At 51.9% G+C, this 14,373-nt stretch overlaps 1 protein-coding gene and 1 long non-coding RNA gene across 2 annotated transcripts; one reads left to right on the plus strand and one right to left on the minus strand.

The window, feature by feature from the left end:
- Positions 1-1,023: 1,023 nt before the first annotated feature.
- Positions 1,024-8,928, minus strand: LOC142082907 (uncharacterized). The gene is made up of 3 exons (XR_012673889.1): positions 7,936-8,928; positions 2,034-2,237; positions 1,024-1,750 (listed from the first exon to the last, which is right to left on the minus strand). It is a non-coding gene; the product is annotated as an uncharacterized LOC142082907 (long non-coding RNA).
- A 46-nt stretch (positions 8,929-8,974) lies between these two features.
- Positions 8,975-12,738, plus strand: NFKBIA (NFKB inhibitor alpha). Its single transcript, XM_075151639.1, has 6 exons — positions 8,975-9,354; positions 9,702-9,810; positions 10,304-10,514; positions 11,009-11,097; positions 11,215-11,475; positions 11,994-12,738. The coding sequence occupies exons 1-6, from the start codon at positions 9,131-9,133 to the stop codon at positions 12,039-12,041; spliced, it is 942 nt and encodes a 313-aa protein (XP_075007740.1). The 5' UTR covers positions 8,975-9,130; the 3' UTR covers positions 12,042-12,738.
- Positions 12,739-14,373: the final 1,635 nt, after the last annotated feature.

Consider the following 14,373-nt stretch of genomic DNA (forward strand, 5'->3'; position numbering starts at 1 on the left):
TCTAAATGGTCAATGCTAGGACATTTGGATAATTATTACTGTTTAGTGATATTTCTTCAGCTAATTGTTTTTATTGAATGACTCACTTTGATGATGCAGCTGAAACTAGTGTGCAGCTGGGCTCCTGAGGACAGGCTTTTAGCTGCCCAATCACCTCCCAGAGGCTCCATCATTCCTGTAAGACAATGCATTTGGGTGCCTCTGGATGGTCCTTAGGAACGGAACCATTTGGGAACTGTTCCTGCCTCTGCCAATGCATGCTTGATCATAAGTGGGATGATTTCTCACAGCAGCTCACTCCATCAGGGTTAAATACAACTGAGCTAAACTAAGCTGAAGTGGGGTTTTTCCATACACCGCTTGAGTGGGTGCCACCTGTGAGGGCAGCAGTGCAACAGCCCAAGTAAGCTGAGATATTTCCTCCTCCGCCCTCTTAAGCACACCCCACCCTCGCCCTCATGAGAAAAGACCCCACTTACGCTGTCCTCCTGTCCCCTCCTCCACAGAGGGGCTCAGCCCCGCTGCCCCAAACCCAGGCTGACCCCCAGCCCTGAGCCCCAGCCCCACAGCAGTGCCTGCCTACACGGGAGGGCTCGTGTGGTGGTTGAGCTCTCAGCATCTCCCTGCAGGCAAGCACAAGGGGAAAGGGGCTGCATACCCCCCACCCATAACCCCTGCCCACGTTCAGAGGCACACAGGTAAGAAGGCTCAGCCTGCACCATGTCAATGTAAAAGCCAGAGCTGATGTTAAAATTTTCCCACCTGTAGCTGTCTGGAAAAGCCCAAATGAGCAGACCATTGCTCCAGCAGCAAGAGTGTACCCATGCCTGCTTCCCTGCAATCAACAGCTTCCTCCAGGTCCAAGGTCTCCCTGGACCACTGCTGTGCTCCCTGGGATTGGTAGCATCAAAGCAATGTTTATCAGAAACCTCTAGATGAGGCAGCTGAGGGAAGGTACTAAGGGATACACCAGCGTGACTAAGTCTCACAGTCACGTTGTGCCTGAAACTGGGTGATCTGGCTTCGCTTTCATTCTACTATATGTTGTCATTTGAGATCAGCTAAGCCAAACATACGGAAGGAGTCATAGAGACCTGCAGGTAGTTCCCAACCCAAAGAGCAGCAGGGGGGACTGCACCCCCAGTCCAGAGAGCGGGGAGCTGCTGCTTAGCCCCATGCAGGAGGGCTCAGGCTTCTCCATGGTCACGCAGCCTGGGTGACCTTGAGGTGACAGTGACTTGACACTGTTGCTAGGAAGGTTGGGAGAGGGCACCTCATGCACACAATCCACAGATGCCCTTTTGCTGTTCATTCATCCCAAGTGACTTAAAGAAGTGCGGAACCGCGCAGGCACATGGCCTTGCCGAGCAGTGCCAGGAGGCTGTTCTGGGCAGAGCTCAGAGCACAGAAGTGCCAGTGGGACAGACGGACATACTGAGTGATGCCACCACAACAGGAACAGCAGACAGTGTGGGTGAGTGAGGAATCTCCTTAGAAGGGAAGATATGTATAACGTGATGGACAGGGTGTTGCTGTATACACAGAGGTAATGATACAGCCAGAGTCCTGCAAGGAGTCGGGTTCCTGTAGGCTCCTGGGAGATGAGGATACTTTGTGATGTCTTCTACCTCCTAGGTCTGACGGGGCAAAAAACGGCCAGCTGGTGAGGATACAGGAGGTAGCTGTGTCGGCCATAGTGAGATGCTGGGCTTTGGGAGGCAGGAGACGCAGCCCAGAAAAAGGTTCGTGTCTGTGGATGCAGGCAAAATAATTAAATAGTGTGGCTGTTAAACACTTGTTTCAAAGAGGGACCGATATGCCTTCCCTGCAGTGCTCTGGGGAAAATCACCCCCTCCCATCTCACCTCCCTCGCTGGCTTTCCCACAAACGTGTTTCAGAGCCTCCGTGAATCTTCTTGTCTCAAGCATAAAACCCCTGGCCCTAAGTCTGTGTTGCCAGAGCTCAGGGTTTTCCCAAGCAGGTTATATTTTTCCCTGCTCAGAAATTTGGTCTGGGAAGAACTCGAGGATTACCTTTTCCCCATTTGTCCAGGGTTCCCGGCCATCTAGGGAAGGCCGGCACTGTGTGTTGCCAGGGCTATGCCGTGTGCAGGTCCTCCAGACGTCACCACGGCTCACGCACAGGACAGGGAGTTCGCAGAAGAACTTAATTTACCGCCTGTGCACAAACCGTCTGTCCGAGAAAGGCAGGAGCTTATCCCGGACAGATATTTTTGTCTGGGAAACACCATAGCCATGAGTTAGTAAACAACGCCCACGAAATCTGCAGAAATCAGAGCCCTAGAAGGCACACACTAAATGGGAAATTATCCCAGGAACGGATGCAGCCTTGGAGAGAGATAAATTTAAACTCTGTCCAGGCTGGAAAATGTGCGTGCCGTCTCCATCTGCTCCCTCTTCCTCCCCAATGCGGCTCCAGTAATGAATCACTGGCCCCGGCACCCTCTGAAAGACGCACTGTTGCTTCCAGTTCCCCCTTACTACGTGCACCTCGGGTACCGCAGGACTGGCAGGACCGGCCACCCTCTGACCACCGGCCCGGGCAGTAGAGGTGAAGCAGCCCCGCAGGGCAGCACTGCTCATCCCCTGGCTCCCATAAGTGGTGGTGGCCCCAAACTCACTGCCAGCCATCACCTGCCCTGGGAGAGGTCGTGCTCAGAGTAAGCAGTTGGCTGCATGAAAATAAATAGGAATACGAGGGAACGAGAGCGAGGAAATGAGGATTTTATTATAACCCAGTTTGGAGAACCTGTGTCCTGGGAGTGCAGGCAATATCCAGAGCATGCAGAGCAGGGGATGTTTGGAGCTTGGAATAATCTGCATTTAACCCCCCCAAGCCTGCCTTCAGCCTCTCTCGGTCTGTAAATCAGAGCTCACCTAACACCCCTATAAATGCAGCCTAGCTCTTTCCTGTCCCTTGGAGCTCTTCTCCCAGCTTGCTCTCCTGCAGAGAACAATTGAGCTACCCCAGGCGCGGCAGCCCCGCTCTCATCAACATCCTCTACCATTTGTATAGGCAGAGGAAGGATGGGCTGGACCAGGACATGGCACCAGAAGCCCATCCAGCCCTTGGCAATGCTGCGCACGCTCCCTGCTGGCACAGCCAATGCTCCAGCTCCGAGCACAGCCCACAACCACTCCAGAAAAAACTGAGGTTAAAACCTTAGGAACTGCCCGAGCAGAGCCCCGGAGCACCCTGATGGGCGTTTTGCACTGAGATACTTAAAGCCAAGCCCCCCTCAGCACTATCTCAGCAGCAGCTGCTGCTGACGCCAGTTGCCAGCCTCAGGCAATTTGTGGGTGGCAGATCGGGGTTACCCCTCCCAGAGCCATGCGGTCTGCTGGGCTTCGGGGCTCCAAAGGACTTTCACCAGGAGAAGGAGCAGAGAGAAGAGAGCCTGCCCTCCTCCAAAGAGGGGGTGCACAGGAGGAACCGACCTCGCGACAGTCCCTCGGCTGGCAGTCCCAGGGCTTTTTCAGGAAGCACCCAGCCCAAAGTTCATCTTCTGTTGATTGTTTTTTTTTCTCTCGGGGTTATGCTCTTAGTATTCTCTAGTATTTCCTGCTTCCTCCCCGGCAGCTCCCCTGCTAGCTCAGACACACAGCTACAGCACTCAGTGCATTAGCCCCTGTGTTTGCCACATCCGTCCCCAGGGAAATCCCTGGGCCCACACACAGTTCAGCGTCTAATTAAGGCTTGCCGTGTGCCTGTCTGCTGCGGCGGGCTCCCACTGCTCACGGAGAAGCAGCGTACTGGCTTTTTATGTTTATCCAGGATGATTTGCACCAGCTTTAGGCACAAAGGTTGTACAGGAGCACGAGGAGGCTCAGAGCAAACCACGTGCTGAGATAGACGGCTCTCGCTGCCCCTGCGCAGCCTCCTGCTCGCACAGTCCAGCATAACTCAGTTCAGGTCTTCAGTTTGCTCAAAATATCATCTAGTACCACAGGGAAATTTGTATCCAGATCCAGTTTTGACCTTCTGGATCCATAATCCAAACAGAAAGGAAAGCAGCTCCCTCCTTGGCACGGCCCAGCTGGCTGCCTGCGCTCACCCTCTGCCAGGCAGAGCTCTCCCTCCTGAATTCTCACCGGGTCGGTTTTCTGCACGATCCCACCGTGTTGCTTGCTCTCTCCACCTTTGCGAGACTCCTGCTTGCTGGGAAGAACTAGAGACTGTAACGTTACCAAATGCCACAGCTGCCTGCAGGGGGAAAGTCCCTTTTTAATTATTAGTGTGCTCCCAGTTCATATTTTCCCCGTCAGATCCTTCCACTCTGGGGACTGTACTCTTGGGGAGCAACGTTATTCATATTGCTGAAGGGAAAGTTGTACAACAAACTCAAGAGACCTGCCTCTGCTTCTCTTCCCCCAGCCCAAGTCTCTTCTTTCCTACATGAAACACATGTGGCAGCAAGCTTTGCTGCATCAGGCAGCAAGCATCACCTTAAAGCTTTGCAAGCAACATGCTTTAACAAAACTTCCACATGAGAAATGGGAATGACACCAGAGAAAACTTGTCTTCCAAGTGGTAGCCGATTTCAAATGACTTGACCTATATTTACCCTTAAGGCATAACAATAAAAGCAGTTTAAATTGGTATAGTACATTTCATCCCCAAGGATCCCCAGAAATGCAACCAATTGATATATAAACAGCCCACAGTTCATGCAGAGAAATGCAAATCTTCCCGGGGACGCAATACATCAGTTTAAGAGATGCCAAAAATAAGCTGCAGTCTAAAAATACTAGCGTAGCCAGCCAGAAATCTAGGCCCATTAGACTCTGGCCAGGGCACCCTAGTTAACTCCATTTCTGTATCTGTGGGACACGGGTAGGATTTTAAATGCCCTAATTTGGACCTTCGCTTTACATGCCAAAAATTACCCCCCGCACCGTTTGCTTGGATACTATATCAACACAAATAAGGTGGAGAAATGCTTCCTACTGCATCCACCACACTGCTTTTTGGAGTCTCTGACTCTGTCATAATAGCCTCCGATGAAAAAGTTTGAGGAGGTGGGGATACAGACCACATGGCACGTGTAACACTGTCAGCCCTCATCCCGGCTGACAAAAGTGGACTTTGCTTAACTTTCCTTCTTCTCATTTGGCCATTTTTTTTTAAAGCTTTCAAATTAGTAACAGTCATATTATTATTAGAAAGCAGGAGGGAAATATGTTTTCCTCGCTTACCACTGGACTAATTGTTTGGAGCTGCCTGGTTCTTACCTCTACAGCAAGTGTAAATGGGAGCCTGAGATATGTGGATTTTAATTGCAAAATGTTATCAGAATGACAACGTTAAGTGTTCCCTGGCTTCCATCGCACTAGCAAAGTCCGTAGACTTTTGGAGCAATAAACCGGAGTGCTATTCCAAAGGGGTATCTGCACATGCACGTACACATGCAGACAGCAGGTTTACTTCACCGATTTGCTTCACTTTTGGTTTTAACAGCCTGGGCCAAGATCCTGCTGGCTATTGTGAACTACCTTTCCTGGTACGTTTACTGCTAGCCATGCATAGTCCTCAAGATTAAATGGGAGGAAACAGTTAATAGGTATCTGCAGCAGCAATCACAAAAGGATGAAGTTGAGGGACCAACTCGAGTAAATCAACAGCACCACAGTGACAGCACTAGACAGTTCTCATGATTAGTGTGGCAATCAGGAAATTACAGTTTAATGTGTTTGCTGGAGGAAGCAGCACGAGAATCTTTCATGTACTTTAAAAACCGATTAAAACCCTACTGCCCCTTTTCAGTATTCAGGCACGCAAGGCCGCTTCTCGGAGCCCTGCCAGCTGCCTTCTGCAAGGCAGAATAAGAACAAACATCTCATCCCTGCAGCCCCACAGCCCTGCCAATTGAGTGCTCGGGGCACCCAGAGTCGAGGAGGCTTTTGCAAAAATCTAGCCCTCAGGTATCAGGTGCAAAACCCCCTCTTGTGGTCACAGCCTTTTACATTGTTAAAGTGACTTTTAGATAGTCCAGTGGTCTTGAAGTGCCTGCTCGACCAGGCAGCAGAGACTGCTAACATAATGCCAAATAAAGAAATGCAGAGAACGTTAATCTCCTCTCAAGATGATAAGCATAAAAAACACTCCTGTGAAATTAATGCAGAGGTATGAAACCAGCATACATACACAAGAAGACAAAGAGTGTTCAGTTTGGCACAGATGACTGCACCGTTCGTAGAGTTTTGCTCCTGTTTCAGCAGGGCTAGCCCCCCCCTTCAGAGGGCAGGGCTGTCCCTGGATAGGTCCCTGGATAGGTACGGCTGCTCCGTCCCCTGGGGGCATGTCTGAGCCTCCCAGAACTGCAACACCTGGGTGAGAGGCCACAGAGGAAACCAGAGTTGTGATAGGCTCCACCCTATATCCAAAAACCATACATCCAAAAACTGAGTTTGTTTCTTTCTATTCTTTTTCTCCTGTGGACCATGTAGAAAATTGTATAGAATGTGTTAGTTTTCAAAGAAAAGGACAGTACCTCAGTAGCACAAAAGCAGCATCAATGACCTTCACCACCGCTCCAAAACCTTTGCTTTATGCTATCTTCTATATGCCGTCCCTTTAGGCAAATACTGTACAATGACCTTGTTAGCTGTGAGGAGTTACAGAGAAGACAGCAGCTTTATTTGTTTTAATGTTAACGAGGGTTCCGCTTGCCCTGCATCCACAGCTGGCTGCTACTTTACATGTGGATCAGGGTTCAGAGCTGAATCCCTTCTCAAGCCGTGCTTTTGGCTGCCTAATACCCAGGGGTGCTGGCCCATGTCTGGGGCCCCCCGCGACGCCCGGGGCCAGGCTGCGGAGCGGCTGTGGGGCGGCAGCATCTCCCTGGGGCAGGAAGTGGGCTGGCCTCGGCACAACTTTCCATCCAGAAAACATTTTCCATCTCCTTTCCGCCACCTACAACTGACTGCAGTGCCGCCGAGTTAAAACGCACGCAAAATAAAAGCATCTCGCGTGCCTCCAAAAAGAGGTTTCTGCTGGCAAATGCTTGCTAAAAATAGCCCCACGTTTGCCTGTGAGAGCAGCTGGAGGTCACTTATAGAAGGAGGCGAAGAACTCACTAAACTCGGTTTCCAGCCATTGCAGCAAGGATGGGAAGTTTTAAAGTTTAATTTCTGCGTGGTTCTAGCAAAACCCCAACCAGAGGCAGCGCGGTCCTGGCTGGGCTTGATTCCCCGGCTAGTCAGAGCAGGAACTTGCTTTCCAACTCCCATCCTCCCTTTTTTGCAGGGAAGCAGGTAGGAGGAGATTCATTTGTTAATTACATTTCCCCTGCCAATTTACATTAAAAAGGGGAAACTGTTTCAAGAAGCTCACAAAACTTTCATAACCTTTAACCTATAAAAGAAAGAGTTGTACGGCTTTTTTCTAAACCTGCCCAAAAGCACCACCGGGTTGTCCCACGCCAAGTGATGAATAACGAAAAAAAGTCCAGGAATGGCACAGCTGGGCTGAAAATCAGGAACATCTGCTCACAGAAAGTCAGGCATTCGCCCTCTCCTCTGGCTCCCCCTTTCATCTTTGGATTTTCTCATAAGTTCTTGTTCAAAGGGATGCCATCCCATGGGAAAACGACAAAAGGAAAAAAGCGCAGACAGCGTTACTCAGCGAGGCCAGCAATAGTTGCAAGAGAAGAAAAATTCTTCATGGGAATCCCCCACATCTGAGAAGCAGAAGCAAAAATTCACCAGGGAAAAATTCAGTGCTGTCAGCCCTGCAGACAATGCCTTTTATCCATGTGGGAGCCTGCATTTATCCAGTTTTCATTACCCGGGGATGGCACGACAGCAGTAAAAAGGAGCAGTAAAAAGAATCCTTAGGAATGGCCAGAGAAACTAAGAATAATGGCAGAAGATGTAATTTCTTCTTAAAAAGGTTTGTTCCATTATGGATATGTACCTTTTGAAAGAGGCCTGTTTAGTCCTGGACCAGAACTGGATGTACAGGAGCGGCGCAGAATTCTCCTGTTCATTCCTGATCCCACTGCACTGAAACAGAGTGAAAATTTCTACAGCAGAGATGCAAAATCTTCTAAACGCTGAGGTAGCACCTGCACACTTGCAGGTACCATGACAGCGTAACACCAGTCATGTGCAATACTACCTGAATCTCTCCAAAAAGCGATACCCCCCCCCAAGCAACAGCAGGGCAAACATGCAGCGTGCTGATGCAGTTGCAGCCTCAGCGTCGCTCTGGGTGGTGTTTGGTTCCCTGAACTTCTAGCATGACCTCGCTACTCTGGGCTGGCTATGAAGCCTGTTCCTGCTCATCAAACGAGCGCTGGTTAAGGACTCCTAAGGGAGTCCCTCTCACCAGCCCTCAAAATGATCCTTGCAGGGTCAGGGATCCGCTATCATGCAGAGGAGGGCCGTGGAAGAGAGCTGTCGTACTACGCTGCACCTCATGGGTGGTGGAGCTTCTCCGAGTGTGATGACCACCACTTTGTACGCTTACAGACCGGCCTTCTGGCCTGAGACGTCCCACATGTCCTCTTATCAAAAGCAAGTCGGGGAGGGATGCAGTGTGCAATCGAGGCCGGCACTGCCCAGCATCCGCGGCTGGTCCTCAGCCTGCGAGGGGCCCCCACAGGGAGCAAAGACCCCCGCGGCGTGCAAGGACCCCCGCCGCATGCAATGGGACCCCCGCAGCGGTGCGCACACCCGCTGCCCTGCCGGTGAGAGGGCACCGGGAGCCCCGCGACCGGGCAGGGCAGGGAAAGCCCCCCCCGGGAAAGCCGGCCAGGGGCAGCCGCCCGGGGCGCAGCAGGGAAGTACCGACTGGGACGCCGGAGAGGCGAGTACTTCCCCCCTGACGTGGAAAAGCGCCAAGTCCCCTCCCGGGCCAACCTCTTCCCTCCCCTCCGCCGCCCCTCCCGGGGCGGCGGAGGGGAGGGAAGGGGCCGGCCTGAGCCGATTCGCCCTCCCTGCCACCGCCCGCGGCGCCGAGCAGGACCAGACCCGTCGGTCGGGCTTTGACTGGCTGGAAATTCCCGTCCTCGGCGGCTCCTCCCCCGCAGAAATCCCCTCGCCGGGGTGTATATGCCAAGCGCCGCCGCCGCCGCCGCTCACTCGCAGCAAGCCGGGGCTCCGCCGCCATGATCAGCGCCCGCCGCCCCGTCGAGCCGCCGCTTATGGAGGGCTACGAGCAGCCGAAGAAAGAGCGTCAGGGCGGGTTCCCGCTCGACGATCGCCACGACAGCGGCTTGGACTCCATGAAGGAAGAGGACTACCGGCAGCTGGTGAAGGAGCTGGAGGACATACGCCTGCAGCCCCGCGAACCGCCCGCCTGGGCGCAGCAGCTGACGGAGGACGGGGACACGTAAGTGCGGGTCGGGGGGCGCACAGGGACCCTGGCGGGGGACATGGGGCGGTGAGGACGGGACAGGATGTGCTGCCGGCGGGGAGGCGCCGGGCTGGGCCGCGGCGCGGCGGGCAGGGGAGGGGAGGGCGGAAAGTCCCTGGAGAGGCGCCAGGGAGAGGCGGCTCCCGCGGCCGGCGGAAAGCCCCGGCCGCCGAAAGCCCCGGCTTGCGACACCCGCGCCTGACCCTGCCTCGGGCCCGCCGCGCCCCTCTGCCCGCCTGGCGGGGGTCGGGGTTTTTAACGTGGGACTTGGGGATTTTAACGTGGGTCGTTCAATTTTTTTGATTGTTTTTTTTTTTATGCAGTTTTCTCCACTTGGCGATTATTCACGAGGAAAAAGCCCTGAGCCTGGAGGTGATCCGGCAGACGGCCGGGGACCGTGCTTTCCTGAACTTCCAGAACAACCTCAGCCAGGTACTTCCACCTCCGCAGCCCCAAATCCGGATCAGCCCCCGCCACCCCCACAAAAGCCCTCTGGGGAATTCCCCCCAAAAAAGTCCTTTATAAAATTTTTTTAACTGATGGATATTAAATCAAAGCCTACATTCAGGAAAGTCCCCAGCTGGCTCCAGCCAGTGTTAGTACAACGCTTCCTCTCCCCCAAGAGTGGCATTTAACGCCCGCATTTTTGAAATATGATGCAATGGGTTGCATCCCTCTTTATTGGGATGTTAATGATACCCTTCATATGGATTGACTGTTCGGTATCCGGAGAGCCCCAAGTTCATCACTTCCAGACTAAAGGGCAACTGTACCATATGTCGGGAAGCATAAAGAACTGAGCTTCTGGGGTGTGTTTTTAATTGGGGGCACAAATCACCAAGTGGTCGAGGGGTCTGTTGGTCCAGACGTTGCTGCCAGGTTTGCGGTGTAACTTACAGGTCTGCGTTTTTTCTTTTGCCTGCAGACTCCTCTTCACCTGGCAGTGATCACCGACCAGCCTGAAATTGCCGAGCATCTTCTGAAGGCCGGATGCGACCTGGAAATCAGGGACTTCCGAGGAAACACCCCCCTGCACATTGCCTGCCAGCAGGGCTCCCTCAGAAGTGTCAGCGTCCTCACGCAGTACTGCCAGCCACACCACCTCCTCGCTGTCCTGCAGGCCACCAACTACAACGGTATGGGCACGCTACTGTACATCGATGTCGGTGTGCTGTACTGAGGGCAGAGTTGTTGTCCCATTGAGTTCAAAGATCTCTGGAGAGGCGGAGAAGGATCCTTAGGCCCATTTGAGAGTTGGGGAGCCCAAAGCACACAGCAGTGTCTGACTTCTTTAAAAAGTCACTGTCTTGTAGGCCTCTTCACGGTAGATTATTGGCTCTCACGGCTTTGAATTTTGCATTTTTAGTGAGTACTTTTGCAGTGCTCTTTTTTTTTTTGGTTAAAATAAGTTGCAGTCAAACACTGGAATAAAGCCTCTAAGAAATCTTTCCAAAATCCAACCCTGTTATTCATACTTACTGGAAGCTGGAAAGCTCTTCTGGAAAACACCCTTTTGCCATGGATGAATTGCAAACTTAGCTATCGTCCTGTCCTATCATCTTGACTTTAACTGAATTATAGGGCATTAGGTTAGACTTACTCAAATTTTACCTTCATTTGTGTTTTGCAGGACATACATGTCTCCATTTGGCATCTATTCAAGGATACCTGGCTATTGTCGAATACTTGCTGTCCTTGGGAGCAGATGTAAATGCTCAGGTACGTAATGTATACCGTGAATTTAACTGAGCAGGGCTGTGTAGTCATAAGAATCAACAGGTCTGGCACCGGCTCTGGCTCTCCTAACATGCCAAACCTTGTGTTCTTTTCACACAGGAGCCATGCAATGGCAGAACGGCACTGCATTTGGCTGTTGACTTGCAGAATTCAGACCTGGTGTCGCTTCTGGTGAAACACGGGGCGGACGTGAACAAAGTGACCTACCAGGGCTATTCCCCCTACCAGCTCACGTGGGGAAGAGACAACTCCAGCATACAGGAGCAGCTGAAGCAGCTGACCACAGCCGACCTGCAGATGTTGCCAGAAAGTGAGGACGAGGAGAGCAGTGAATCGGAGCCTGAGTTCACGGAGGATGAAGTAAGTAGCTATTCGCATCTTTTCAAGAGAAAGGGAAAATCCTGCCCTGTGTAGGTTTTTTTGTTGGTGCCGCTCTGATTACATGCTCCGGTGACCTCTTACCTATATAATAACTGACAGGTATAAATAGGCCATAAAGTAAGGTTTGACTGTCAGCCATCAGCAAGATGGCAGTTGGGGCAAACATATAAGTAGAATAAATTTAAGAATAAAATGTAAAAAGTACGTGAGAGAATAGAGGTTAACTTCACGCAACATGAGGCACTGAACGTCGTTCTGTTGCTGACACCTACAGAACCTTGTGAGATAAAATTCAAGTTAATGGGTGGTTTTCTCCTCCCCAGCATTTGTTTTTCTAACGTTCTCAGTGCCTGTTAAATGGCAAACGTAACCATTTCGGTGTAGAAATTTTATACGCTGCCAAAGTCAGGGCATGCAGAATTTGGCAGTTCTCCCAGAGTGGATACAATACTCCCAGTACGAGTTTTGCATTAACAGCCTTTTGTTTTTTCTTCCAGCTTATATATGATGACTGCCTTATTGGAGGACGACAGCTGGCATTTTAAAGCAGAGCTTTCTGTGAAAAGAAGTGACTGTGTACATATGTAATACAAAAAGGACTGACTTTCTTCATTTAAAAAGAAAGTCGCAACACGGAGGGAAAAGCCAGGAGGGAAATACTACACTGCCCAGCAAGGAGCACGTAATTGTAACAGGACGGTTCCAGGTTCCGGCCTGTGTTTAAATGCAGGAGCGGGATGTGTAACATCGGTAGAGATCTGTGATTATTCGCACCACCTGATAAAGAGCCACATAGCCAATCTTCTCAGCCCTACGAAGGTAACAGACTACACATCCAACCTGCTAGTTAGAGCGAGCTGTCTTGTGGCATTAAGTACCACGGGGACCGCGTGTCCTCTCGTGGGACGGCAGGTTCATACCAACACCCCATCTTCTCAGAGACTGTGTGTTAATTTGTGTTGGGCTGGTGGTGCTCGCTGGCCTTACTGACTGACCTCGGCTGCTCTCAGCGGGGTGTCCCAGGCGGAGGAGTCAGAGCAAGGGACTGGTGACCCTGCTGTTAGGAGAAAGGTAGCAATAATGTTAACTGTGGGCATTGGAAACAGTGTGTTTCACACCATGTGTGTCATAATTGCTACACTTTTTAGCAATTGTATATTGTGTAAATACTGTACATTCTTGTTTATAATTATTTTGGTACATGTGAGATATGTATTTATTAAAAAAAGTCAGATTACTGTACCTGGTCTGTGAAATGGTTCATTGCCCACCTCATTGTCCTGAATACATGGGAATCGGCCTGGTTTGCTTTTTAAGAAACATTTAACACCCAGTAGACCAATGGGGTCCCAGGCTCAGGGGTGGTTCACCTCAGCAGCAGTAGGACATCTAAGCAGCTCGCAGCTCTCAGCCCTTCTGCTGCAGCTAATTTTGGAAGCAGACGTAGGTGTCATTTCCTGCGCCCGTTGCGGCAGGCGGGTCGGGGGCTGGGATTCCCCCTTTGTCACCCAAGCACCAGGCCACCCGGCCACTAGAGAGGGGTTTTGAGGCCGTCTGTGGCAGCACCCACCCGCCCGCCCTCGTGGCACCTTTTGTTCCAGCCCCAGTACTCAGCAGCTCTTGCTGGGACTTGCCGGGGGAGGCTGGAGGTTTGCAGCGCAGCCCCGCGCCTGCACGCCCTCTCGTTTATCACCTGGCCCGGCTCCGGTTTGAACTTGGACACCTTCGGATTTTCCAAAGGGGATTTCCGCGGGAAGAGGGAGCACACGCCTGGGAACACGTGCTGCTGCCTTCCACCCCTGAAATTCAGGCATGGGGCCTCCCGCCCTCCCCGCTGCGGGAGCTACAGCTCTCTTTGTCCAATTCACAGTGACGGGGGATCTGGCTTTAACCTGCTTCAGTTATCCCTGCATGTTTCTCTCCAGCATTCAGGCGGACAGAATTAATTTGCTCAAATCCTTACCTGCACCTGATTATCTGTTGGCAGCGTGTTGCAGTGCAGGACTAATTTTAGCCATGGATTTTAGCCCGTTGTGTGACCACGTAAAGGATGGGTGCATGAAGGGTGACTGTGCTCCGTTCCTCCTGTGCCATAACCCCTTGGACGGGGACGGGGTGCGGCAGAGCTGCTGACGCAGGACCGAGCTCTGCCAAGAGTGTCGGCCACAGGACTTCTGTGCTGCTGGCACCTGGCCCGGCTCAGGCCACCGGAGAAGGCCATGGCTCCAGGTTGCACAGGGACACCCGTTCCCTTTTTCGCCCCGCTCTTCCTGAGGGGTTCCTGACATGCCACCTGCTCCAAGGAGGGCTCTCTGGTATGAGGAAGAGCACCACAGCTGGCTGGATGCTTCCTAATTTGCATGGGAGCCAAAGGCCATTGTGGAAAGGATTATATTAAATTGTCATCCTGAGTCATTTTTATTTCCCTTCCACTCTCATTGCATGAGTATAGCACAGGCGTATGCGCTGAAACTTCCTTCTGGCAGACAGGGCCATGCCTGCATTGCAAACCTGCAGAGTTTTCCAGGTGTGGGACTGGGTGAGAATCTGCCAAACCCTTCTTCTCGGGGCCTCACCCTGCACTCCGAACGGCTGCTAAATCTGAGCTGGGGACGGGAATTGGGGGGCTTTATCCACCTGCTGCTACAGGTTTTTCACCAGCAAAGAATCCCGAGTGACTTTCAGGCTTTCCTGACTAAACATGACATTGCCATGGCTGGAAATGGAAAAGGCCATGTTCCTCTCACTAGCTACACTTCAGTTTCCCCCTTGCAAAACATGAGCTGGAAATGCTTGTCAAGGCCCTGTGGAGGCATTCGCCAGCTATAGATATCAGTGTTCTGGAAGTGCTCGGGTACGGCTGGACCTGGTATGCAA

Source organism: Calonectris borealis, chromosome 5, assembly GCF_964195595.1.
Source record: "Calonectris borealis chromosome 5, bCalBor7.hap1.2, whole genome shotgun sequence".
Lineage (NCBI taxonomy): Eukaryota > Metazoa > Chordata > Aves > Procellariiformes > Procellariidae > Calonectris > Calonectris borealis.